General features: G+C 39.2%; 1 protein-coding gene across 4 annotated transcripts in view; it reads left to right on the top strand.

The window, feature by feature from the left end:
- The window catches only part of LOC101096867 (phosphatidylinositol 3,4,5-trisphosphate 3-phosphatase TPTE2), a 206,431-nt gene that overhangs the window by 98,487 nt on the left and 80,203 nt on the right, over positions 1 to 27,741 (top strand). For 2 of the 4 annotated variants that reach the window (XM_045052406.1, XM_019825824.3), the window contains 6 exons: positions 16,662 to 16,709; positions 17,866 to 18,027; positions 20,779 to 20,898; positions 22,392 to 22,491; positions 22,631 to 22,694; positions 23,644 to 23,708. In XM_045052406.1, coding sequence (XP_044908341.1) covers positions 16,662 to 16,709; positions 17,866 to 18,027; positions 20,779 to 20,898; positions 22,392 to 22,491; positions 22,631 to 22,694; positions 23,644 to 23,708 — 559 coding nt within the window. Of the gene's footprint in view, positions 1 to 16,661; positions 16,710 to 17,865; positions 18,028 to 20,778; positions 20,899 to 22,391; positions 22,492 to 22,630; positions 22,695 to 23,643; positions 23,709 to 27,741 lie in introns of those variants that run through there. The other 2 variants (XM_045052408.1, XM_045052412.1) reach the window with 2 other exon arrangements.

Genomic DNA, 27,741 nt, shown 5'->3' with positions numbered 1-27,741 from the left:
TGTGGAAAACAGTATGGAAGTTTCTCAAAAAGTTAAAAATAGAATTACCCTATGATCCAGCAATTGCGCTACTGGGTATTTACCCAAAGAATACAAAAACACTAATTCAAATGGATACATGCACCCTTGTGTTTATAGCAGTGTTATTTACAATAGCCAAATTATGGAAGTAACCAAAGTGTCTATTGATTGATGAATAGATAAGGAAGATGTGGAAGATACACACACACACACACACACCTACATAATATGAATATTATTCATATTATTATTATTCATATTATTCAGCCATAAAAAAGAATGAAATCTTCCCATTTGAATGACATGGATGGAGCTAGAATATAATGCTAAGCAATGTAAGTCAGTTAGAGAAAGACAAATACCATACAATTTCACTCCTTTGTGGGATTTAAGAAACAAAACACGCAAAGGGGAAAAAAAGAGAGGGGCAAATTTTGAATAGACTGAGCAAGGCAAGCATTTCCTTCTTACCTCCTCCAAACAAAATGAAGTGGGGTTTTGTTTGTTTTGTTTTTTAAATTGCAAACACTTATTGCATAGATACTGGTATTTGCATTAATCCCTGTGAGATACACTGGTGTTTTCAGCCAGGGAGGTGTTATTAGATTTGGAGTAGGAGCTGAAATTAATGCTCGGCTTTGGCATCTAAGATTCACCTGGCACTTGGGAACTCACTAAATCTCTTTAAACTTTAGATCATCCATCTGTAAACTGGTACATTTCTATCTACAGTACCTATCTACTGGGTGTTACATAATTAAAAACTAATAATAAAAGTAAATAATAGGTGTAAAAGTGTTTTTAAAACTAAAACACCATGAAAAAAAAAGAAAAAGAAAAGAAAAAGAAAAAAAAATTAAAAAAAAAAACTAAAACACCATAAATAAGTTGTATGCTAAAAGCCAAAAATAACACAACAAAAGTTCTATTAGGAAAATCAGAAAATACAGACAAGCAATAAATCTACCCATAAATAGTAATTCTTAATTTCTGAAACCTGTTATTTTAGGTTCTTTATACATGGTTTGTTTATGGATAAGGTATCATGCTTACATTTGTTTTTTATTAAGTTTTTTAATTTCAATGTACTTAACATACAGTGTTATATTTCGGGTGTACAATATAGTGATTGAACAGTTCTATATATTACTCAGTGCTCATCATGATAAGTGTACTCTTAATCCCCTTCACCTAGGTCATTCATTTTCCCACCAACCTGTCCTCTGGTAATCCAGTTAAGAGTCTGTTTTTTGGTTTGTCTCTTTGTTCCCCTTTGTTTGTTTCTTAAATTCCACATAGGAGTGAAATCATACGGTATTTGTCTTTCTGTGACTTACTTCACTTAGCATTATACTCTCTAGCTCCATCCATGTCATTGCAAAAGGGAAGATTTCATTTCTTTTTATGGCTGAATAATATTTCGTTGTATGTATATACACATCTTCTTTATCCATTCATCTATCAGTGGACCCTTGGGCTGCTTCCATATCTTAGCTATTGTAAATAATGCTGCAGTAAACATAGGGGTGCACATATCTTTTCAAATTGGTGTTCCATATTCTTTGGGCTAATACCCTATAGTGCAATTACCAGATCACAGTGTAGTTCTTTTTTTTAATATTTTGAGGAAACTCCATACTGTTTTCCAGAGTGGTTGTACAGTTTGCATTCCCATCAATAGTGCATAAGCATTCCTTTTTCTCCACATCCTCACCAACACTTGTTGTTTGTGTTATTGATTCCAGCCATTCTGACAGTGGGAAGTATTATCTCATTGATTTGCATCTCCCTGATGCCTTGGGATGTTGAGCATGTTTTCAAGTGTCTGTTGGCCATCTGTATGTCGTCTTTTGAGAAATGTCTGTTCATATCTCCTGCCCATTTTAAATTGGATTACTTGTTTTTTTTTAGTGTTGAGTTGTAGAAGTTCTTTGCATATTTTGGATACTAACCCTTTATCAGCTATGTCACTTGCAAACATCTTCTCCCATTCCATAGGTTGCCTTTTAGTTTTGTTGATTGTTTCCTTTGCTACGCAGAGCTTTTTATTTTCATATAGTCCCAATAGTTTATTTTTGCCATGCTTATATGTGTTTAAAAATACATTTGTTCCTTAGTGATGTATTATGAATATATTTCCAGGTTAATAAAATACACATATACATTTGATTATATATTTTTAACATTTCAAAATTTTTACTGAGGTTCTGCCAATAGCTGAGTTGATTTACTGTAACATTTTTAACAGCTGTGTAATAAATTTGTCATGGCGTAGATGTGCCATAATTTATTTAAATAGATATAGCTGGACATCGTTTACAACTTTTACTGTTGCAGAAAGTGACAAATATTTGAGACCAAATCTCTGTGTGTTATCATTTCCTTATGATAAGTTCTTAGAAGTGGAATTCTGTGTCAAAAGAAATGCTTATGAGGCTATTGATATTGATAAGCTCTCCTACACCAAGATACAGAGGTATGCATTTCCTCCCTACCCACACTAGTCATCTTTGATCTTATCAATATTAGTAAATATGTTTGTTCTAATGTACATCTCTTTGACATACTTTTTTCGTAGAGTTGAATTTCTTTGTTGGCAAAATACCTTTGCCCATTTAAAATTGTGTTTTGTATCTCTGTTGTTGGATTGAAAACTTAAATATATCAATCTTTATTATATTCTATATAGGGCAAGTAATTTTTCCCAGTTTCTCTAGCTTTTCACTATACAGAAACTTATAATTTTCATGCAATAGAATATATCTATACTTTATGATTCATGCCGTTAGGGTCATACTTAGAAAGTATCTACTCAAGATTTTCATATATACACCAAAATTTCTACTATATTTTGAAATTATTTTCTACACTTAAATGAAACATCTTCCCAGAATTTATTTTGCATTAAGGTATAAAGTGTAGGAATCTATTTTTCTCCCACATGACTACTAGTTTTCCCACGTCAAAATTGCATCACCCTCCATTTTCTTTGCCCCATTTTAATTATCTTTACTGTGCTTATCACCCTATAACTTACGATGATACTTGCTTATTTACTGTATTTATGGTCTATCTTCACAACAAGAATGCAAGCACAATAAAGGAATAAATTTTTTTCTATTTTAATTGCTATCTGTATAGTGTCTAAAGCAGTTCCATGGCACATAGTAGGCATTCAATGAGTTTGGTTGAATCAATTAACCCTTTATTGAAAAAATTTATCTTTTTCAATGATTTTTAAATCCCTTTCTATTATAAAATCCCTTTCTATTATATTATGAATCTTTGCATACTTGTTGCTTCCAGAATCTATTTTATTCCATGATTTTACTAGCTTGTTGAAAACATTACAGTTTTCACACATTAAAGTACAATTTACAGCACACTAAGACATTTTTTTAACTTAAGATACAACTTATATGTGATGAATTTCATGCATTTTGTGGCAATTCTGTGAGTTTTGACTAATACATTCATGTAACCACCACCATAATCATGATAAGAATGATTCTAACATGCCCTTAAAATTTCTCAAGTCCCTTTGTGTTCAGGTCCTCCTACAACCCAGCCTGTGGCGATCACTGCTGTTTTCTGTCCTCATAGTGTTACCTTTTCCAGAATGTTATTTAATGGATTTGAGCAGAATTGTAGCCTCTTCCATGTAGCATAATGTATTGGAGATTTAACCATATTAATACATGTGTCAGTAGTCTGTTTCTTTTTGTTCCTGACTTGTATTCCACTATTTGAACATAACCATATTTTCTTATCCATTCAGTCATTAATGGTCATTTGTATTATTTCCAGTTTGGGCCTGTTACAAATAACGTGGTATGAACATTTGTGAGCAAAGCTTTGTGTAGACATAAGTTTCATTTATCTTTGGTTAATACTGAGGAATAGAATTGCTGAATCTTGGGGCATCACCACCTGGGTGGATCAGTCAGTTAAGTATCCGCAGCCACCAGTGGCCCTTCCCTTCCTTGCATGGCCAGTGTTTTTAAGGAGATCGAGGCCTGCCGCCAGGACACCCTTCATTATAAGGGAGGTGCCCCAGAGCCCCTGACTTTGAACACTGAACAGCATTTTTTCTGCATATACTGCTTGATAGGAATATGGAGGGAGGATGGGATCTCTACATTCTCAAGATAGTGATTAACAGGCATTTGGGTTATGCTTGCATGAACTAGCTATCCAGCATGTACCATATACTCATCCCAGCACACCCTGAATGGCCTGTACATTCTTTACGTGCTCCTCTTCCATGATGTTCCTGGGGCCAGGTATGCTGAGGTGCGCTGCAATCAAATCCCACAGCAACAGTATAAGCCACAACATCCAAATGATAGAACACAAATAGCTAAGAAACTACAAAAAACATTTTTCCAGGAAGAAGGCAAGTGCTTTATTTAAACAAGCACTAGCAAGACCAGTGTCCAGGGAATCAATAGCTTTAATATCTGTGTTTAAACTAGCCATGGCTTGAGAAATGTGGAATAGTCAGGTATATACGTGCTGCAATCTGCCTTGATGATGACATATGTCAGAAACCATCCTACTTTGCAGAACTACTTTTCTCATTTGGAAACCCTCCCCGGTAAGGAGGATGATTACCTTATGCGTGGAATTAAAGGTGGCAACCATGCATTTGGCTAAGGTCTGTACCCACCATTTTATGTCAGTTGTGGCCACAGAGGGGAGAGAGTGGACAGGGGATGGAACCATCAAGATGATCTGTTGGTTCTATATCGGGCCCTGACCACCTCCCAGTTGGTAGGCTTCTCCTGTAACTGGGTGAGTATACAGCCTGGCAGGTAGGGCCACCCCTAGGTGCAGCACTTAGTCTAGTTATAGGTTAAGTAGGGACAGCCATGAGTACCACATGCCCAGAACCATCCCCACAGAGAGAGGAAGGCACCCACAGGAACGGATGCATGTTGTTTCCACAGCCAAGTATCATCAGTGATGAGTACAGTGTTAATTGCATTGTTGTGTGCATGTCCATCCTACGTTATGACCTATAGCATTTGTGGTCCTGTTGCGCCTCACTATGCACCATGGGGCCACTCCCATAATTTGCACCTGGGTTGCAGTTAATCATTCCAAGCCTTCCCAATGGCATATTCCATTGGCAGAGTCTTATTTATTCCCATATCAATTGGAAAATTTTGTCCTTTGTGTCTTTCTGGGTGGGAAGCCTGAACACTTAGTGAATATGGGTCAGTCCGGGTAGGGGCCCTAAAGGTGTTACACCAAGGGTAGAAGCCTTCCCAAATGCTGAGGTTGGTGGCTTGGATTCCCCAGAGGAGGCCCACAGTCGCTGATAGGGGGAGTTCACTATACACCCAACAGTTGGTCTTATTCTGTAGAGAAGCTATAGTCAGGGCCCACTCAGTAAACAGGTTTCTTATGCAGAATCTAAGGGCAAAAAGTAAGCTGTTGAGTAGGCACCAGAAAAGGAAAGTCTCAGTTGTCTAATAGAATGCAGGAAGTGGTGGTGTTCTGAAATAACCCCACCCTTGGCTGCAGTTTAGCTCCAGGTTTGCAGTACCAAATTGTTTGTTCCCCTTCTGCTACAAGGTGGGTCAAATCTGAAAAGGTTATGGGGGTAAAACAATGCTCCATAAGGCAATTATGATAGTGTCCCTTTTTTATGAGAGGCCTAGGGATGTTTTCATTGTTTTCAGTGGAGTGGGGTGAAGAAATGGGGTGATGGTTAGGACCTGTTCTATCCCTATCCCTATAGGGCCAAAAACCCAAAACACTGTGGACTTGTTTGCCATTTCCAGGGACAGGCAATTACATGTTCCCCTGTAAATAGATCTTGTGGCAAGGGCAGTAAAAGGTTCCCTTGTGTGCCTACCTGCAGCAAAGAACATCTTTCCTGCATGCTGTCTACTTATATTTCTAAGGGTGACATCAGGCCCTTGCGTGAGTATAGGCACTGGGTCGACTGGAATGTACGTTTGTTTAATGTCCATATAGCTGTTGACAGGTGATGTGTCCAAAAGGCCAGTGAATGGGTTTCTAGTTAGTTGTTTCAACAGGCCACTCCTGCATTCTATCAACCCAGCTGGGGTGGGATTGTATGGTAGATGGAAATGCCAATGGACGTCTTGAGCTTTTGCCCGCACTTGCACTTCATGTCCTCTGAAGTGGGAGACTTGATTGCTGTCAGGGTCAGTGGGCACCCTGTATGCAGCACACAGCTATTCCAGGCCACAGATGGTGGCCCTCTGTGTGGTACATTTACTGGGGTTGGCTTGCAGGTGTCCTGAATAAGTGTCACACATGTCAAAACATAACAGCAGCCATCAGAGTGAGGCAGGGGACCAATATAGTCAATCTTCCATCTCTGAATGAGGTGCCCCCCTCCCCACTATCTGTCTGGTGTCTCTCAGTAAAGGTCATAGTCAATCCTGGGCACAGGTTGGGCCTTCTTGGCAGATGGTTGCAATGTCTTTGTCATGCAGCGGCAAGCCCCAGTTCTTAGCAATGGCCCACAACGTCTGTTGTCCTTGATTTCTCATGTTGTGTAGCCAGGTGGCAGTGTCTTCCATTGGAATGTCTTCTAGGAGGCGGATGCAGCCCAATTCATCAGCCTGTCGATTACCAGGTGAGGTGTGTGCATCTACATGGTAAACAGTAATGTTTACCTCATGTGCATTGGAGTTCTACATGTTGTTTCCCAAAGTGGTCACCCTGCCACCATCTAGTCCTGTGCCTCCCATTGGAGAAGCCAATGGCTGGTCCCTTGTAGATTTCCCAGCTATCTATTCATAGAACAGTGGAATCAGGCTCATGGAACAATACCATCTATGCTGTTTGCAATTCAGCCCACTGCAGTGGGCTACTGTGTCCAGTGCCAGAATCTTTCCAGATACTTTCAGTTGAGGGTTGGATGGCAATAGCTGTCAAGGTGCAGGGGTCACCTCTTGTTGACTCTTCAGTGTACAGGCATGCTCAGGGATCGGTCCACCTCCTTTCTGCATAAAGAGTGGCAGCTGCGGTGGCTTTGCTGCCTCAGCTAGCTAATGGCTATCCTTCAGAGGTGACATGAGTCACAAGGCCAAGAATGGAGTACAGATCTACAATAAGAGGGATGTTTATCAAGGTACTATGTTGTTGCAAGAAGACATGCCATTTGGCTACAGTCTGGATTTTTGGGCAATGCCTGACTTGGACTCTTGAAATGTATCCTTTAGCCCTCCTGCTCTAGGGTACTGAATGCGAATGGTCACTGGGATTCTTTTAGTCACGTCTTCTACTTGCTGTAAGGCCTGGTAAGTAGCACACAGGTGTTCTAAAATGCAATACCACAACCAGCTCCTTGCCGTAACTGTGACCGGAAACCTAACAGTATGCATTTAATGTGCCCTTGCCATTGCTACAAGTTCCATCTAAACCCTTTCTGGGTGACCGGCTGCATCCATTCAAATGGTTGTCCCTATACACAAACACCTAAGGCTTGGACCTGTTTAACAGCCACCTTGGCTTGAATGCTTCTCTTTCCTTTAAGGACCAGTCCCACTGGGATTCCGTTTTTACCAATCTGTGAAGAGGCTGAAGCACTTGAGCCAAGTGAGGGATAAATGGACACGAATACCCTAAGAAACCTAGGGACGTTTGCAACTGCTTTGAGGTGGTGGGACATGGATATTTTACTAATAACTGCTGCAGGAACAAGTTTTTTTTTAATTCCATTATAATTAACACACAGTGTCATATTAGCTTCAGGTGTACAATATAGTGATTCAACAATTCTATACATTCCTCAGCTCTCGTTATGATAAATGTACTTTTTAATCCCCTTCACCTATTTGACACATCCTCCACCTACCTCTCATCTATAACCATCAGTTTGTTCTCTATATTTAAGTGTCTGATTTTTTTGTCTCTTTATTTCTTTAAAAAAATTTTTTTAGGTTTATTTATTTATTTTGAGAGAGAGAGAGAGAGAGAGAGAGAGAGCGAGCAAGGGAGGGGCAGAGGAAGAGGGAAAGAGAGAAAGAATCCCAAGCAGGCTCTGCACTGCCAGTGCAGAGTCCAGTACAGGGCTTGAACCCACAAACTGTGAGATCATGACCTGAGCCAAAACCAAGTCAGACACTTAACCGATTGAGCCACCCAGGGACCCCTTGTCTCTGTTTGTTTGTTTTGCTTCTTAAATTCCACATCTGATATTTGTCTTTCTCTGGCTTATTTTACTTAGCATTATACTCTCTAGATCTGTCCAGGTTGTTGCAAATGGCAAAATTTCATTTTTTATGGCTGAATGATATTCCATTTTGTATATATTCCACCTCTTCTTTAAGCATTCATCTATCAATGGACACTTGGCTTGCTTTCACAATTTGGCTATTGTGAATAATGTTGCAGTAAACATTCAAATTCATATTTTTGGGGTAAATACTCAGTTGTAGAATTAATGGATCATATGGTAATTCTATTTTTAGCTTTTTGAGGAACATCCATCTGTTTTCCACAGTGGCTGCACCAGCTGGTATTGCCACCTACAGTGCTTGAGGGTTCCTTTTTCTCCACAGCCTCACCAACACGTGTTTCTTGTGTGCTTGATTTTAGCAATTCTGACAGGTGTGAGGAGATAGGTCATTGTGGTTTTGATTTGCATTTCCCTAATAATAAGTGATGTTGAGCATCTTTTCATGTATCTGTTGGCTATCTGTATGTCTTGTTGGAGAAATGTCTTCTGCCCATTTTTTAATTGGATTGTTTGGGGTTTTTTGGTGTTGAGTTGTGTAAGTTCTTTATATATTTTGGATACTAACCCTGTTTTTCAGGTATGTAATTTGCAAATATCCTTTCACATTCAGACAGGTGTCTTTTCATTTGGTTGATTGTTTCCTTGACTCTACAAGAGCTCTTAATTTTGATGTTGTCCAAGCTGTTTCATTTTGCTTTGGTTTTCCTCACGTTAGGTGACATATATAGAAAAATGTTGCTATGGCTGATCTCAAAGAAATTACTGCCTATGTTTTCTTCATTGAACTTTATAATTTGAGGTCTCATATTTAGGCCCTTAATCTGTTGTGAGTTTGTTCATGTGTGTGGTGTAAGAAAGTGGTCCAGTTTCACTCCTTTATATGTAGCTGTCCAGTTTTCCTGACACCATTTGTTAAAAAGACAATCTTTTCCCCATGGTATATGCTTGCCTCCTTTGTTGTAGATTAATTTGCCATAAAAGTATGGGTTTATTTCTGGGCTCTCTGTTCTGTTCCCTTTGCATGTCTGTTTTGGTGCCAATACTATACTATTGTGATTGCTACAACTTTGTAGTGTATCTTGATATCTGGGATTATGACACTTCCAACTTTGTTGTTGTTTGTCAAGACTGATTAGGCTATTTGATGTCTCTTGTGGTCCCAAACAAATTTTTAGGATTATTTGTTCTAGTTCTGTGAAAAGTGCTTTTGGTGCTCTGATAGGGATTACATTAAATATGTAGATTGCTTTGGGTAGTATGGCTATTTTAACAATATTTGTTTTCCCAGTCCATGACCATGGAATGGCTTCCATTTGTTTGCTTTCCTTTTTTCATCGATGTTTGATAGTATTCAGAGTACAGGTCTTCCATCTCCTTGGGTAAGTTTATTCCTAGGTAGTTTATTCTTTTTGGTGCAGTTACAAATGGGATTGTTTTCTTAATTTGTCTTTGTGCTATTTCTTTATTAGTGTATAGAAGTGCAACAGATTTCTGTATATTAATTTGGTATTGTGGGACTTTACTGACTTTATCAGTTATAGTAGTTTTGGTGGAGTCTTTAGGGTTTTCTACATATAGTTTTAGGTCATCTGTAAGCAGAGACTCTAATATTCTCTTTACCAATTTAAATTCCTTTTGTTTCTTTTTTCTTGTCTGATTGCTGTGGCTAGGACTTTCAGTACCATGTTGAATAAAAATGGCGAGAGTGGACATCCTTGTCTTGTTCTATATCTTAGAGGAAAAGCTCTCAGTTTTCACCATTGATTATGATGTTATTGTGGGTTTGTCATATATGGCCTCTATTTTATTGAGGTATGTTCCCTCTAAAGCTACTTTTATTGAGTTTTTATCATAAATGTATGTTGTATTTTATCAGGTGCCTTTTCTGCATCAATTGAAATAGCCATATATGTTTGATCCTTTCTCTGGTTGATATGTTGTATCACATTGATTTGTGAATATTGGCCCACTCTTGCATCCCTGGAATAAATCCCACTTGATTGTGGTGAAAAAAATTTTAATGCATTGTTGGATTTGATTTGTTACCATTTTGTTGAGGAATTTTGCATCTGTGTTCATCAAGATATTGGCCTCTAATTCTTTTTTTTGTAGTGTATTTATCAGGTTTTGGTATCAGGATAATGCTGACCTTATAGAATGAATTTGGAAGCTTTCCTTCCTCTTCTATTTTTAGAATAATTTGAGAAGAATAGGTATTAACTCTTCTTTAAATGTTTAATAGAGGGACGTCTGAGTGGCTCAGTTGGTTGAGCAACCGACTTCGGCTCAGGTCTTGATCTCACAGCTCATGAGTTCGAGTCCCACGTCGGGCTCTGTGCTGACAGCTTGGAGCCTGGAGCCTGCTTCAGATTCTGTCTCCCTCTCTCTCTGCCCCTAACCAGCTCACATTCTGTCTCTGTCTGTCTCAAAAATAAATAAACATTTAAAAAAATTTTTAAAAAGTGTTTAATAGAATTCCCCTGTAAATCCATCTGGTCCTGGGCTTTTGTTTATCAGGAGTAGTTTCGATTACTGAATCAATTTCATGCTAGTAATTGGTCTGTTCAAATTTTTGATGTCTTCCTGATTCAGTTTTGGGATGTTATGTTTCTAGTAATTCTCCAGTTCTTGTCGGTTGTCCAGTTTGTTTGCATATAATTTTTTTTTCAATGTTTATTTATTTTTGGGACAGAGAGAGACAGAGCATGAACGGGGGAGGGGCAGAGAGAGAGGGAGACACAGAATCGGAAACAGGCTCCAGGCTCTGAGCCATCAGCCCAGAGCCTGACGCGGGGCTCGAACTCACGGACCCCAAGATCGTGACCTGGCTGAAGTCGGATGCTTAACCGACTGCGCCACCCAGGCGCCCCTGCATATCATTTTTTATGATATTCTCTTATAATGGTATTTTTGTGTGTTGGTCATTCTCTTCCCTCTTTCATTTCTGAATTTATTTGCATGCACTCGCCCTTGTGTGTGCTCTCTTGCTCTTGCTTTCTCTCTCTCTCTCTCTCTCTCTCTCTCTCTCTGTCTGACTAAAGGTTTACCAATTTTGTTGATCTTTTCAAAGAACCAGTTTCTGCTTTCATTTATCTGTTCTACTGTTTTTGTTTTTGTTTTAGTCTCCATTTCACTTATTTCTGCTCTAATCTTTATTATTTCTTTCCTTCTACTGGCTTTGGGCTTTGTCCTTTTTCCAGTTCCTTTAGGTGTAAGGTTAGGTTGTTCATTTGAGATATTTTGTGGTAGTTTAGGTAGGCCTGTATTGTTATGATCTTTCCTCTCAGAACAACTTTTGTTGCATCCAAAATTTATTTCTGGTTTCACACCATTGTGGTCGGAAAACATTATGATATGATTTCAATCCTTTTGAATTTGTTGAGATTTGATTTGTGGCCTAACATGTTATCTATTCTGGAGAATGTTCCATGTGCACTCAAAAAGAATGTATATTCTGCTGTTTTAGGATGGAGTGTTCTGAATATATGTGTTAGGTCCATCTGATCCAATGAGTCATTCAAAAACCACAGTTTCCTTGTTAATTTTCTGTCTGGATAATCTGTCCATTGATGTAAATGGGGGTAGTAAAGTCCCCTACTATCATGCTGTTACTCTCAATTTCTTGCTTTATATATGTTAATAGTTGCTTTATGGATTTATGTTCTCCCAAGTTGAGTGCATAATTTATATTTGGATGCATACAGTTATGTTTTCTTGTTAGTTTGTTCCCTTTATCATTATGTCTCTTTGTCTCTTTGTTTAAAGACTTTTTTTATGTAAGTATTGCTATCCCAGCCATTTGCTTCCATTTGTATGGTAAATGTTTTTCCATTCCCTCACTTTCAATCTGTATGTCTTTAGATCTGAAATGAGTCTCTTGTAGGCAGCATATAGATAGATATTTTTATCCATTCAGTCACTCTGTCTTTTTATTGGAAAATTTAGTTCATTTACATTTTAAGTAATTATTAATAGGTATATGTACTTATTTGTTTTACAGTTGTTTTTGTAGTTCTTCTCTGTTCCTTCTCTTGCTCTCTCCCTTGTGGTTTGATGTCTCATTTAGTGATATCCTTGGATTCCTTTCTCTTTATTTTTTGCATAATCTATTACAGCTGTTTGATTTGTGATTATTAGTTTCATGTATAACATCTTATGCACATAGCAGTCTATATTAAATTGGTGGTTGCTTAAGTTTGAACCCTTTCTAAAAGCACTAAAGTTTTACACACCCTGTGTTTTATGTATATGATGTCATACTTTGCATCCTTTTATTTTGTGAATCCCTTGAATGATTTTTATAGATATATTTGATTTTGCTGCTTTTTGCTTTAACCTCCATACTGGCTTTATAAGTAACTAGTCTACTTACTATGTTTGTATTTACCTGTGGAATTTTTTCCTTTCATAATTTTCTTACTTTTGATAATGGCCTTTTCTCTCCACTGAAAGAATTTCCTTTAACATTTCTTGTAAGACTTGCTTAGTAGTAATGAACTCCTTTCACTTTTTTCTGGGAAACTCTTGCTCTCTCCTATTCTGAATGACAGCCATGCTGGGTAGAATATTTTTGACTGTAGGTTTTTTTCCTTTCAGCACTTTGAATATATTATGCCACTCTCTTCTTCCCTGCAAAGTCTCTGCTGAAAAACCAGCTGATAGTCTTATGGGATTTCCTTTTTATGTAACTGCTTTATTTTCCTTTGCTGCTTTGAAAAATCTTTTTATCACTACCTTTGGCCTTTTAAATGTTATGTGTCATGGTGTGGAATTCTTTGTATTAATTTTGTTGGGAGCTCTCTGTGCCTCCTGGATCTGGGTACCTGTTTCTGTCCCCAGATATGAGCAGTTTTCAACTATGATATCCTCAAATAAATTTTCTGCCCCCTTGTCCCTCTCTTCTCCTTTTGGGATTCCTATAATGTGAATGTTACTATGCTTGATGATTTTGCTTGATTCCCTTAACCTATTCACATTTTTATTCTTTTGTGTTGTTGTTGTTAAGCTTGGTTGCTTTCTGTTATTCTATCTTCTAGCTTGCTAATCCATTCTTCTGCCTCTATTCTTTATTCCCTCTAGTGTTTTTTTTTTTTAATTTCAGTTATTGAGTTCTTCACTTCTGATTGGTTCTTTGTTATATTTTATATCTTTTTACAGTTCTCCCTGAGGTCCTCCAGTCTTTTTTTTTTCCAGTAAGTATCTTTGTGACCATTACTTAGACTTTTTTATCAGGCATATTGCTTATCTATGTTTCCTTTTAGCTCTTTTGCTGTAGTTTTGTCCTGTCCTTTCATTTATGACATAGTCCTCTGTTCCCTTACTTTATCTAACTCACTGTGTTTGTTTCTATGTATCAGGAAAGTCAGTTATGTCTCTTGACCTTGAAAGTAGTGGCGTTATGAATAAGAGGCTCCGTAGTGCCTGTTTACCAAAAATAGGTATCTCCTACGTGGATTGCATGCATTCTACTCTTGTGGTTAAGCCTCATTTCCTTTCAGTCCAGTTGGCTACAATGGCCTATGTTGCCTGTAGTAAGCAGGGTGTGGTTCCTCTGCTGTTAAGGGGCCAGTCTGGGGCCGCTGTGGACTTGCAGTTGAGTGGTGTCAGCAGTCAGAAAAGATGCCTGGCTTCAACCCATTTGCTGGGACTGTAGTCACACTGAACTCAGGGCACTCGCCTTGTGTTGTACTGTGAGAAACTTTGGTTGGTGGGTGGGGCCTGCAGACTATCTAAATGCCTCCCCCCAGTTTATCTTCCAGAACTGCGGTGGCCCAAACTGTTGGTCTCTCTTCCTGTGCTGCCCCCTGGGAAGTTTTTATTGGTGGATGGCAATCACATCAGATGCCTGCCCCCAGTCCATCTGCTCAGGTGGGGCATGTACATTGGCTGACAGGGCACTCTGTACTGCCAGTTATAAGTTTCAACTGCTGGGACTGCAGTGGAATTGGTGTGTGTAGTTCTCTTCCCCTCTCCTCGGGGCAAATGCCGCTTTGAAGGGAGCCCCTCTGAGTGGGGCATGTTGAATGTGGCAGATTCACAGGAGAACATGAGGGCCAGGTGCATAGTGTTAGCAAGGCAGGTGAAGAGTGTTCCCACTGGTTCCCACAAGTGCCAGGCTATCTAGGCTGGGGAGGGGGCAAATGGTCCCACTCTCCCTGGATCTCCCAGGGATCTCACTAAGGAGCCCTACTCTCTAGCACACACTCTGAGATTAGTAAATAAATCTCATTCACTGTACCCCAGGTATTTTTCAACCTGATGCTTCTATGCTTATCTCGGTGGGATTGTTTGTTGTTCTGGCTCTTTAAGGGCAAGGACTCAGTTTCCTATCACCCTCTGGCTCTCCCAGAACTAAGCCCACTGATTTTTAAAGTACTCTGAGTTAAGCCCTGCTGGTTGTACAAACTCACAAAGTTAAGCCCCACTGATTTTCAAAGCCAAATGTTTTGGAGACTCATCTTACCAGTGCAGGCCCCCCATGACTGGGGTACCTGCTGTGGAGTCTGCTCCTCTCCCTTTTCCAGGCAGGATCCTTCCTGTTGGTGGTTAGTCTCAGCAGGACTTTTGTTCCCGTCTGCATCTCACTCCACATCCCCTTTTTCAATGTGGCCTCCTCTCTATAATGAACTATGGAAAGTCTGTCCTGCCAGTCTTTGGGTCATTTTCTGGGTTAGTGACACTGATGTGGCTGCTATCCTGGTGTGCCCAAGGTGAGCTGAGTATCCTCCTACTCCAACATCTTCCTAGAAGTCTCTAGATAACCTGCAATATTAAAGCCATGCTATTATGGAGAATTTCATGTTATTTATCCTTGGTTTTAGAATCATTTGTTTACATTGCCACATGCAACACTAACAATGATTATTTAGACTTAGTTCTGAATTTTTATGATTTCTTAACACGTTTTCCCTGTGAGGTAGCTTCCTTATTCCTGAGTTCTTCATTTTGATTCATCGCTCAGTTGAGCACTTCTTTGAGTAATTGTTTTTAGGAGAGACGCATGCCTGCTATGTTTTGAACTGTGGCATGTTGGGGGTGTTTTTCTGTTCCTTTCAAACATGAACAGTGCTTCTCCTTCAAATGTGAACAGTTCTATAGAATTACTGAGTTACAGTTCTTTCCCTGCAAACTCCACACACGTTGTTTAAAGCTATACACTTAACATGCTCTTTTTTAAAAATCTCAATTGTACATTTACTTGAAGTAGTTTGGGGAAGCCCTGAAAGAGGTAGGGGAATTAAAGCACCCCCTTTGTGCCTCATGATTCTCTGCATGGTTCTCTGTAGTCACTTTGTCAAGCAAGTTCCAGTTTATCATAATATTTCTTCACTACCCAGAGATCCGGTCTGTGTGGGATCAGAAGGGCATGTTTTAAGAAAATGGCAACCTCTATGCAATTCACCTCTTTTGGCCAATCAGGCACACATCCACATTATCCTGAGCTTCCTAAGCCTGGGCAGAGGTGGTGGATGCAGGTGGAGGAGGGAGAATTTGCAGAAAGGAGGAAGCTCTTATATCTCTGCTTTGCCATTCATCTGTGGCCAATTTTGGGAGTGCCCAGTTCTATTCAGCATATGTTCACTCCATTGTTTAGTTCAGTCTTGGGTACAGGCTATGAACACTGCTTTGACATTGATGCCACCGGAGAGGAGTTTGGGTCCCACATTGTAGGCGTCTGCAGGGCAATAAATTGCTCCCCAGTGGCTACCTTGTCTCCAGTCATAGAGTAAAATGAAGCATAACTTGAAGGCCCCATCAAACAGGCTTCTCCTCCTCCTATTAATGGAAGGAGCCCAATCTCTAGGGTGTTTCTCCTTTGGAATATATCTTACTAAAATTCTTTATCTCCAAAGTGCACTTGCACCCCCAATGTGATTCTCATTAATGATTAACTGTTGTGTTATGGGATATCTTTTTTCAAGAGATGAACATTATAGGACAAGAGTATCATTTATTCCCTACCTATCCCTGAAGTCCTTTATTTGGCTGCTGTGGAAACAGACCTGGCCAAGGTTTGATAACTTGCACAGGATCCCTCAGCTCATCTATGGGAGAGCTGGAATGCCTATCTCTCTACCACGCCTTTCTGTCTCTACATTATCTTGCTTTAGTTGATGACCCCAACTTAATATTACCATAAAATTGGGATTGGGGCTTTGCAGGCCAGGGAAATACTACTAAACACAGCTTAGAGTTTTATTTGAATTTATTCCACATATGAAAACTTAAAAATCATGAAGCAGAACAATGAAAATCCTAGTAAACAGCATTTTGTTATGCAACTTCTGAAGAACTTTCTTTTAAAACTATGTTTCTAGAATCCTTTTTTATTGGCTAAATTCATATTCCATATTAGAAGAAATCTGTGATAAATTTGAAGACTCTGGAATTTAATTTTTACTTCTTTTTGTTGCAGCATGATTAAGAGAATTGTGTACTCACTTGTATCATCACTCACATTCAGGTATGTGAGACCCTAGAAAGGGAGGAAATTAAATATGCATAATATTTAATATTTTTAATGATAAAGGACCTGGGAGGGGGAAACACATTTTCACTGTCAGTATGTTGCTAAATAACTCTTGTGCCCCATTTTATGTAACATAATTTGTATTGAAATTTTAGTTTCAGCTGGACATTGAGAAATTCAAAGAAATGATATTTACGTAAGCCTAATAGTAACATATTAGTATGTTTTTTCTACCTGTAAAAGTAAAAATAATGAAGCATGCTTTTAAAAATTCTTTAAGTGTTTTTATTAGACACTTTATTTGTCTAGAAATACTCCTTAATTCTGGGACCATTTTACTCAGGCTTCTTCTCTACATGATAGTAAGATTTATTTCATGCTATCATACAGAGTCACACAATATACTTGCTTCCTTTTAAATTTATAATATTTTAATTTGCATTGTAATTTTTAAAAAGTATTTTGAAGGCTAATGAATGTATCTTCATAGATTATACAAGTAGTGTACTCAGTTTATGAAGAATGTGTTTAGAATATATGAGAGGAAGGCTTAGGAGGTACTTTAGAGTTTAATCATGTATATGGTATGATTCCTTCTCATGTGCCTAGCACTGTGCTAGAAGCATCTATATAAGTATATGAAGCAATAAGCATCATATACTTATTGAAAATCTCACTGATAAAACATCGTAGTGGTCAAAGAGGTCTTTTAAGGTTATGTTAGTCATGCTTTCACTTGGTTTTTATTGCTAAATTTGTAAAAGTTAATCAGTATGAATGTGGTTTTATTTTTTATGAGAAATTGGTAGAAACCCCTTAAAAAATTCTCAGATTTTAAGAAGAGTTCACAAGTGGGGACGTGTAATTTTAATTCAGGTTGCCTGTGCTGTCTTAGAGGGTTAGTCTGATAGGTCTTTTATAAAAGGACATGATAACATGAAATGGTATGGGAGAGATTTTAATTCTCTAATAACTGCTTCCATTGGGCGAAAACTTAGTAATTTTTTTTGATATTTTAAGGCAACACAGTATTCCCTACCAGTGGATAATTTAATCCTAAATTACATTTTGTTATCAGATCATTGACCTAAATATGGTCTAACTTTAGGAGTGAAAACCATTTTATCTTTATTCTGTTTATCTGTTGTAGAATATTTGGAATTTTGCTTATCTTTGTGGATTTGTCCCTCGTCATTACAGACCTGCTTGTCACTAAAAACGCAATATATATTCCTATGGAAATTCATTTAATTTCTTTAGCTATTTCTTTATTTTTTGTCTTGGATGTTCTTCTTCGAGTATATGTAGAAGGGTAAGTTTCACTGATTTTTTTTTTTTTACCTATTATAAAGCTGTTTTGTACTGCTCTGAGAAGCATCCCAAAATAATTACCAAGTCAACCCAACCAAATGTGAATGTGTTCCTCTTTGTTAAAGAGGAGGCGGGGCGCCTGGGTGGCGCAGTCGGTTAAGCGTCCGACTTCAGCCAGGTCACGATCTCGCGGTCCGTGAGTTCGAGCCCCGCGTCGGGCTCTGGGCTGATGGCTCGGATCCTGGAGCCTGTTTCTGATTCTGTGTCTCCCTCTCTCTCTGCCCCTCCCCCGTTCATGCTCTGTCTCTCTCTGTCCCAAAAAAATAAATAAACGTTGAAAAAAAAAATTTTTTTTTTAAAAATAAATAAAGAGGAGGCATGGTCCACATGGTCCACGAGAAAACAATCCAAATCCCAGTTTCTACTAGAGTGGGCTTTAATTTTATTGTTGCAACTGATACTCTAGTTTCCAGCAACTTATTATGGATAGTTCCTTCAACAGGTAAAGCTTAAAGGGTTTGCAAAGTAGAGCCAGGCAGCTGATGTGTCTACATGTACATTATTTTTTTAATTATTTTTTTAATGTTTATTTATTTCTGAGACAGAGACAGAGCATGAGCGGGGGAGGGGCAGAGAGAGAGAGAGGGAGACACAGAATCCGAAGCAGGTTCCAGGCTCTGAGCTGTCAGCACAGAGTCCGATGTGGTGCTCGAACTTACAAACCGTGAGATCATGACCTGAGTTGAAGTCGGTCACTCAACCAACTGAGCCACCCAGGCGCCCCTACATGCACATTATTAAAAGGAATATGTGTGTGAAGTACAAATGTAAACTCTCCCTGAGAGTTGAATCTAAATAAAAGCTGACAGTGTATTAAATACTAAATAATAGGTCTGAACAACCCCTACCTCAGTTAAAATAAAAATTTATGTTAAGGTATGTGAGAATCAAACTCAACACCCAAAAACCAAATAATCCAGTGATGAAATGGGCAGAGGACATGAATAGGCAATTTTCCAAAAAAGACATCCAGGTGGCTAACAGACACATGAAAAGATGCTCCACATCACTCATCATCAGGGAAATGCAAATCAAAACTCCCATGAGATACCACCTCACACCTGTCAGAATGGCTAAAAGCGACAACTCAGGAAACAACAGATGTTGGCAAGAATGCAGAAGAAGGAACACTTTTGCACTGTTGCTGGAAAGGCAAACTGGTGCAGCCATTCCAGAAAACAGTATGGAGTTTCCTCAAAAAGTTAAAAATAGAACCACCCTATGACTCAGCCATTGCACTACCGGGTATTTATCCCAAAGACACAAAGATGCTGATTCAAAACACATGCACCTCAGTGTTTATAGCAGTGCTATCAACAATAACCAAAGTATGGAAAGAGCCCCAATGTCCATTGACTGATAAATGGACAAAGATGTGGTATAGATATATACACGATGGCATATTACTCAGCCATGACAAAGAACGAAATCTTGCCATTTGCAAAAACGTGAATGGAACTACACTGTATTATGCTAAGTGAAAGAAGTCAATCAGAAAGACAAATACATGATTTTGCTCATATGTAAAATTTAAGAAACAAGCCGGATGAACATGTGGGAAAGGAAGGAAAAATAAAATAAGATAAAAACAGAGGGAGGCAAACCATGAGAGACTCTTAACTAGAGAGAACAAACTGAGGGTTTGTTGGAGGGGAGGTGGGTGGGGGGATGGGCTAAATGGGTGATGAGCATTAAGGAGGGCACTTGTTGGGATGAGCCCCCGATGTTATGTGTAAGTGATGAATCCCTGGATTCTACTCTAGAAACCAATACCACACTATATGCTAACTAACTTGAATCAAAATAAAGAAAAAGATAAGTTATAAAGTTTCCCCCCACCCAAAAAGTTACACAAGAGCTCTGAAGCATGTTCATCCCATCAACAAGGCTTGGTGGTGAGGCAGCAGCTGTTTTTCTCTACTTGCTGGCTTTATGAAAAGGTGGATCAAGTGAGCCAAGCCCTGGATCATGTCAGCTGTGGGAGGCAGGGACTAATTCCCCAGCCTCATTTCATCCAGAGCATTTTAGAAGCCTGCTTGTCTCCTCTCCTGCTGAACTGCTATACTCACACTTTAGGGGAGGACTTTTTACCTCCAGATTACTCAGAGCCTGAGAGGGGTTACCTGAGAATTGGACGGAGGTTTCCCTGGGACATCGTGTCCTTGCCTGAAGGGAGCCAACATTGGGGAGAAAGGCAACGTGGATGGAAATTCAGCTTTGCACAGTGGAGGCCACTAGCCCTTTGGGATTCTACTGTGGATGTAAAGCCAGATGATGAGTTTACAGGCCAAATTAGGGGGCCCATCTCTCTCTCTCACAAACTCCTCTTTTACACTCATCACAGCCAAGTGGCTCTAAGGCCGTGACAAATTTGGCTTCTATTGCTCAGCAGGACTGCCAAATATCCCACTTTTCTTGTCCGATATGTGAAAGCAATGCTTGCCTCTTGTTCAGTGGTTTGGTCATATCTCTTACTATACTTGAATTGCTACATTGATGCTTTTGTCATTTGTATGTATAAAGTAGGATAGAATTTGGATGTCTTCCCTCTTAGTCCAGTCTAGTAAATGCATTTTAAAGAATCCATTAAGTAAAATTCTTAATGGGATGAGTCAAATAATTTGTGCTCTTAAAATATCCCTATCTCCTCTTTGAAGGAGCATAAACTAATGTTTTTTGTTTTGTACTACAGGATACGACTGTATTTTTCTGGTATACTTAACTGCTTAGATGCTGTCATCATTGTAGTGACTCTACTGGTTGATATAATTTATATGTTTTATGACCTTAAGGTTCTTAAAGATATCCCCAGGTAAGAAACATATAATCATTTCTCTTAAAGTTTTCATTTTTTCCCTTTTGTTTATTTCGGGGGGGGGGGTGCCTTTCTGTGGCTTTCCATTTGTATAATCCTTCAAAGTCTGAATGTGTTGAATATGAGCCAATTAAGTTGCCAATACTGAAATATTTAGAAAAATTTCCACCTACTTGGACACTAAAGCATGGTTGTTTATTGGGAAGTGTGAAGGGTGTACACATTAAGCACCTTTAGCTGAATAAAGAACATGGAACACCGAAAGAACAAACTGGGAACTTGGCCTCTTGTACCTAATTTAACTTTTCTACGTTTTGAAATTCCCATTGAGTTTCAATCACAAGTTCCTTACCTGAAATTCCTGGGTTTTTCCTGTAATCCAGAGTATTGGTTTGGTCATATGCAAAATTTGAGAGACTCCCATCATGATTCTCCTAAAAAGGAGCAAGTAGAACAGAAAACAAGGTCATATAGGTAGCACCATGGAGGTGGAAACTTACAGTATAGTTGAAATGAAGAAAGCTGAAGCAAAGTTAGAACTGCTTAGCTATCAGGAAACTAAAATGTGTATAAGCGACTGATGGCTTTCCCTCCTTTCTTCCTCTTGCTACTGTGGCAATGAGGAAAAGGAAGGAGATGTGTATTGGGATATAGATGTTGGATGACTCGCTCATTAGTCCAGCACCTTCTTTCTGCACTCCAGTAACCCAGGACTTTAATTCAGGTCCCAACAAAACTTCATATCACATGACAGGCTTTTGGAATTGTTTTGAAATAAGTGGATCCAGTATGGTCCTCTGGCAACCTCAGTATCACCTAAGAACTTGCCAGAAATGCAAAAGGAAAAACATCTCCAGCCCCATGCCAGGCCTACTGAATTATGTGCACACTCAAGCTAGAGAAGCACATATTCGAATCATCAGCGCTCTGCCATGTTTTTTTCTGATGGTAGGAGAGACATGAGCTAGTACACTTGGGAAGTATCTGAGTCTGCTGCCTGCCCGATGTATGTTAGCAGCTGTAGTGAGCCTCTGTTACAGATGGGAATAACAAAGGTGAACAAGAACGCTCAGTTTCTTTTGATGGGAAAATGACTGACAAATGCTTGTCTTAAGCCACAAAAGTTCAGTACACAAATTCTAAGTCTATCTTATAACTATTTCTCTCTCTACCAGAGTTTCTCAACCTCAGCACTATTGAGAGTTTGGACCAGATAGTTCTTTGTTATAGGGGCTGTCCTGTGCATTGATTGGTGTTTAGCAACATTCCTGGCTTCTGCCCACTAGATACAAGTAGCATACCTTCACACACAGTATGATAATGAAAAATATCCCCAGACATTGCCAAGTATTCCCTAGGTGGGTGGGTAGGAGACTTGGTGGGGGGTTGTGTATGTGCAAAATCACCCTGGTTAAGAACAAGTCCTCTGGACTTGGTCCATATTGACAAAATCCTGTTTCTAAAGCAAAAATTGATCTTTTTACTGTTAGATTGGCAATTTTATTTCAATCCCTACGACTTATTATTCTGATAAGAGTTTTCCATCTGGCTCATCAAAAGAAACATCTTGAAATGCTGACCAGAAGGCTGGTAAGTGGCCAAAACATACTTATGATTCAGAAAATGTTTGTTTCAGGAAATACTGGCAAGGGTTGTACTTATCTATATAACATTCTTTATTTTACATTGATTTTTGTTTTGCAAGTTAATGATTGTTTTAAACTCTTAGGTTTCAGAAAACAAACGGCGATACAAGAAGGATGGATTTGACTTAGACCTCACTTATGTTACTGGTTTGTGAAGTTCAACTGTTTATTTATATTAGCTTCGACTCTTTCTTGTGTGTAATTATGTTCATTTTGTTCTTGTTTTGTCTGAGCCATGTTCTTTCAAAGTTGATTTATTCATTTTGAGAGAGTGTGTTCATGTGTGAGTGGGGGAGGGACGGAGAGAGAGGGAGGGAGAGAATCCCAAGCAGACACCATGCTGTCTGCACAGAGCCTGATGTGGGGCTCAATCTCACCGTGAGATCATGACCTAAGCCAAAATCAAGAGTCAGGCGCTTAACTGACTGAGCCACCCAGGTGTCCTCCCGACCTTTTTAAAGTTTATTTATTTATTTTGAGGAGCCATGTTATTTCAAAGCATTCTTTACCCATGAAGATATGAGCCACTGTGGTAGTGCAACATATTTGTAGTTTACTCCTCCTGACAATGGAAAATCTGCTTTGATCTCTCAAATCCGGGCTGCTTGGTTACAGGAAATTGAACGGATTTCCAGCTGGCTCCCTTTGTTTGGTTTGGAATTTGAGTCCTAGTTGTTTTCCTGTGTTGCAAGGATTTCAGAGAGTCCTCTTCTCTTCCTCAAACCCTAGAGAATAAGGGGTCTCAAGGTTTCCGAGTCAGAAGCACTGGAAAGCACCAATGCCACCATTCCGGGGGCCCAGATCTCTCATTTTTCTTTGGTGTTTAAATAAGAAATAAATTCCCACTTATAGGTCATCACAAATTTGTCACATATGGCTGGAACCAGTTGAGTCCTAGGAACACAGTGTGAGTTTAATGGTCATTATATTGGATAATTTAATACGTTGTCTTGGTTATCTGAAAGGTAGTTCTGTCATTCTCAATCCTGAAAGTTCTTTTCTATGAAAAAGAAGTCTGATTACATATATAGTAAGCTCTCATATATTGTTTCACATCTATAATGACATTCATAATAATGACTCTTTTGACTTCCAGAGCGTATTATTGCCATGTCATTCCCATCTTCTGGACAGCAGTCTTTCTATAGGAATCCCATTAAGGTGAGGATATTTACACAACACATGTTCCTATTTCTCACTAAACATAGACTACAGAGTCGTAAGTGTACCACTGGCTCAGAGATGGCAGTGTTGTAAAAATTTGCTCTCCCAGGTAAAAAATTATAAAGGATCGATAGCAATTAGCTTTTTCTATGTAATGAAGGGTGCAAAAACTTAATGGCTTCTGGCATTAACCATTTACTTATTTCATAATGGGTTTCCGAATTTGAATTTGGGTTGGGCTTCACTGAGTGGGTCTGCTGATCAGGGCCAGGTGTAACTAATCACAGCTGGGCTAATGTATCCATCTGTGGGCAGCTACTTGGAATCGGAGGATTGGCTGGTCTAAAATGGCCTGGTTGGATGGCTCCACGTGATGTCTCACTCTCCAGCAGACTAGTTGGAGGCTTGTTCACATGGTGGCAGTGGCAAAGATCCCACAAGCAGCAGGCAGAAGAATGCAGAGCCCCTAACGGCCCAGGTTCAAAACTAGTATTATATGGCTTCTACCTCATTCTATGGTATGAAGCAAATTACAACTCAGTCCAGATTCAAGGCGTAGAATAGACCACATCTCTTGCTGGCAGGAATTGCAACAAATTACGGCCATTTTTCGTAGTCTATCATGGGGAGAAGGATGGGAATTCTTTAGATAAAATGTGTGTTCTTAGGTTGAGATCCTAAATTATAGTGGAGGCATACTGCTTTAGAGTCTGTGTATTAAATAATTTCAAACATAAAATGATATGTAATATGAAACTCCAGTTAAAAGCCATTGTTTAAGGAGTTTGCATATGTGTGTGGCTGTGTATTCATTAGCGTAATTTATATTTTTGTTATGTATTAATACGGTGTAATTACGTACATATATGTATATGTCTACATATAAGTCTGCATATATACATGCATGTATAATTATACTTTTGTCAAGGCATAACAAATACTGTCAATTGCACTTACCTTAAGTGGATTTTGATGAGATTATATACAGGTCTATATGCATGTAACCAACACCCCGAACAATATATAGAACATTTCTTGCTCTTTTTCAGTCAATATCCCAACACACTAGAGGTAATTCCTATTCTAACTTCTGTTACCACAGATTAGTTTTACTTATTGCTGAATTTAACATAAGTGGAATCATAAAATACTTATTTTTTGACTGGCTTTTTATGCCCCAAATCTGAGATACATTCGATATTTTTGTACAGTTCTTACAACATTTATATATTATACTTATTCACTATAACACTAAAATTTACTGCTTTCTAGAATCCTGTATCAAAAGCTTAAGCATTCAGTTTACATACAGAAATCATACAATCATACACCACGTCACAAAGACAGCAATGGTGTTATATTCTATAACATCTACATAACAGAAAATATAAAACTCAAAAAAGATACAGCTAAAGAAACCAGCATAAATTTGGCAATCAGTAATTTTGACAGGGAAGTCGTATAGCTTGCATGACTTTAAACATGTGAATTGAAAATACTGCATTTAGGGGGAGGAGTTAAGATGGCAGAGGACCCTAGGGGGACCCTACGCTTGCCTTGACCCTTGAGCACAGCCAGATAAATATCTAATCATTTTGATCACCCAAGAAACTGATCTGAGGACTTAGCAAAACTGCACAATTAGAGATGGAAAAATAGCCACATCGTGGAAGGTAGGAGCCTGTGGAGAGTTGATTTGGGGGAGAAAAGAACTACAGGGGCCATGAAGGTGAAGGAGCCCTGATCATGGAGAGAAGAGTGAGTGAGAAACAGAGTGAGAGAAAGAATGAAAGTGCACGCAGAGGAATGCTCAAGAAAAACTCTTCCCCAAACCATTGACTGGAAAAGGAAGAGGGACTGACTACTGCAAGTTTTTATAAGCAGTGGAGTGCAAAGTCTGAAGTTTTGGAGTCCGTGCCAGCACCAGGGTCATGCCTGGTGGGCTTAGAGTTGCTCTGGTGAGGAAGGAGGGCAGAGACCTCTGAGTGGATAGTGCGGTCCAAGGATCCCCTGCATCACACAGGGATAAACAGTTGCCCTGCTTAGAGTGCATTTGGGAGAGGTGGCATGGCCTTTCCAGGGAAAAAAGAGCTGGCACCACCAAAGTACTGCCCTATTCCCTAATGTAGGAACAAAGAATACAAGCTGAGGGCAGCAAACCTTGGTGCTGGCTTTCCGTTGCACTTTACCATAAACTCCAAACTGCTGCATGGTCACACAACTGATTTCTGGACAAACCAGCACTGGCCACAACTCAGCAAGACCCTCCCTCAGAGAATCAGTATGGGTCTACCCCACATAGACATCTAAAATTTGGAGTTTTGGAGCCCAGCTACATGCCTGAGATAAAACACAGACTTCTGCTACCTGGCAGACAGACAACTTGGGTGCAGGGATCTGGCAGAAGTCAGGGACATGAAAGAGTGATTGTTTGGCTCTTCTGTGTGAGCTCCCTGAAGAGTAGTAGGCATGAACTCCATGCTCCAGGGAGGAGAGAGTGGGGTCATGTAATTTTTCCCCTCCCCCCATCAGCACTGACCAAATCAGTGAGCAAAACAGCGCCTCCCAATGGAGGCTGAAGCTGTTTACACCAAACCCAACCACCCTGCACCCTGTAGGTGCATCTCCACTAGGGCACGTCAGCCTGAGAATGGGTGCAGCAGGCCCCACCCCCAGAAGACCCGCATAAACCCCTTGCATGCACCAAGTCTAGTGATCACAGAGTGCTGCTGCAAACTTCAACTCTAGGGGAAATAGAATCTAGCTTTTTTCTTTTTTTTGAGATCTAGCTTCTTTTAGCAAGCAGACCAAAGCACAACTAGTATCTAGCTTCCAAGTTTTTCTTTTTTGGTTTTTTTGGGGGGGACACTTACTAATATAGCCATTACTCTCAGGAGCAGGAATACAACAGGCTTTCCTAACAGTCTCTCTCTCTCTCTCTCTCTCTCTCTCTCTCTCTCTCTCTCTCTCTCTCTCTTACACACACACACACACACACACACAGTGAGCCAGACAAATGACAAGACAGAAAATTCACCCCAAAGGAAAGAACAGGAAGAAGTCACAACCAGGGGTTTAATCATTACAGATACAAGTAAGATGTCTGAACCAAAATTTAAAAGAATAATTATAAGGGTACTAGCTAGGCTTGAGAAAAGCATAGAAGACACTAGAGAATCCCTTACTGCAGAGATAAAAGAACTAAAAAATGAGTCAGGTTGGAATAAAACAATGCTATAACTGAGATGCAAAACTGAATGGTGCAATGACATTGACGATGGGTGAAGCAGAGAAATGAATCACTGATATAGAAGATAAAATTATGGAAAATAATTAAGCTGAAAAAAAGAGTGAAAGAAAGGTATTGGATCATGAATGTAGACTTAGGGAACTCAGCAACTCCTTAAAGTGTAATAACATTTGTATCATAGGAGTCCCAGAAGAAGAGAAAGAAAAAGGAGTAGAAGGTTTATTTGAACAATTTATAGCTGAAAACTTCCCTTATCTAGGGAAGGAAACAAACATTGAAATCCAAGAAGCACAGAGAACTCCCATTAAATTCAACAAAAGCCAGCCATCACCAAGACATATCATAGTCAAATTCACAAAATACACAGAAAGGGAAAGAATCCTGAAAGCAGCGAGGGGAAAAAGTCCTTAACCTATAAGGGAAAACAGATCAGGTTCACAGCAGATATGTTCATAGAAACTTGACAGGCCAGAATGGAGTGGCATGATATATTCAGTATGCTTAATGGGAAAACTCTGCAACCAAGAATACTTCATCCAGCAAGGCTGTCATTTAGAATAGAAGGAAAGATAGAGTTTCCCAGACAAAAACTAAAGGATTTTGTAAGCACTAAACCAGCCCTGCAAGAAATATTCAAGGGACTCTTTAGAGAAAAAAAAAAAGACCAAAAACAACAAAGACCAGAAACAACCAGAGAATGTCACCAGAAACACCAACCCTATAGGCAACACAGTGGCCCTAAATTCATATTTTTCAATAGTCACTCTAAATGTAAATGGA

The sequence above is a fragment of the Felis catus genome, chromosome A1 (genome assembly GCF_018350175.1).
Source record: "Felis catus isolate Fca126 chromosome A1, F.catus_Fca126_mat1.0, whole genome shotgun sequence".
Taxonomy (NCBI): Eukaryota; Metazoa; Chordata; class Mammalia; order Carnivora; family Felidae; genus Felis; species Felis catus.
Note: the sequence above shows the minus strand (reverse complement) of the source record. Positions and strands in the feature narration are given on the sequence as shown.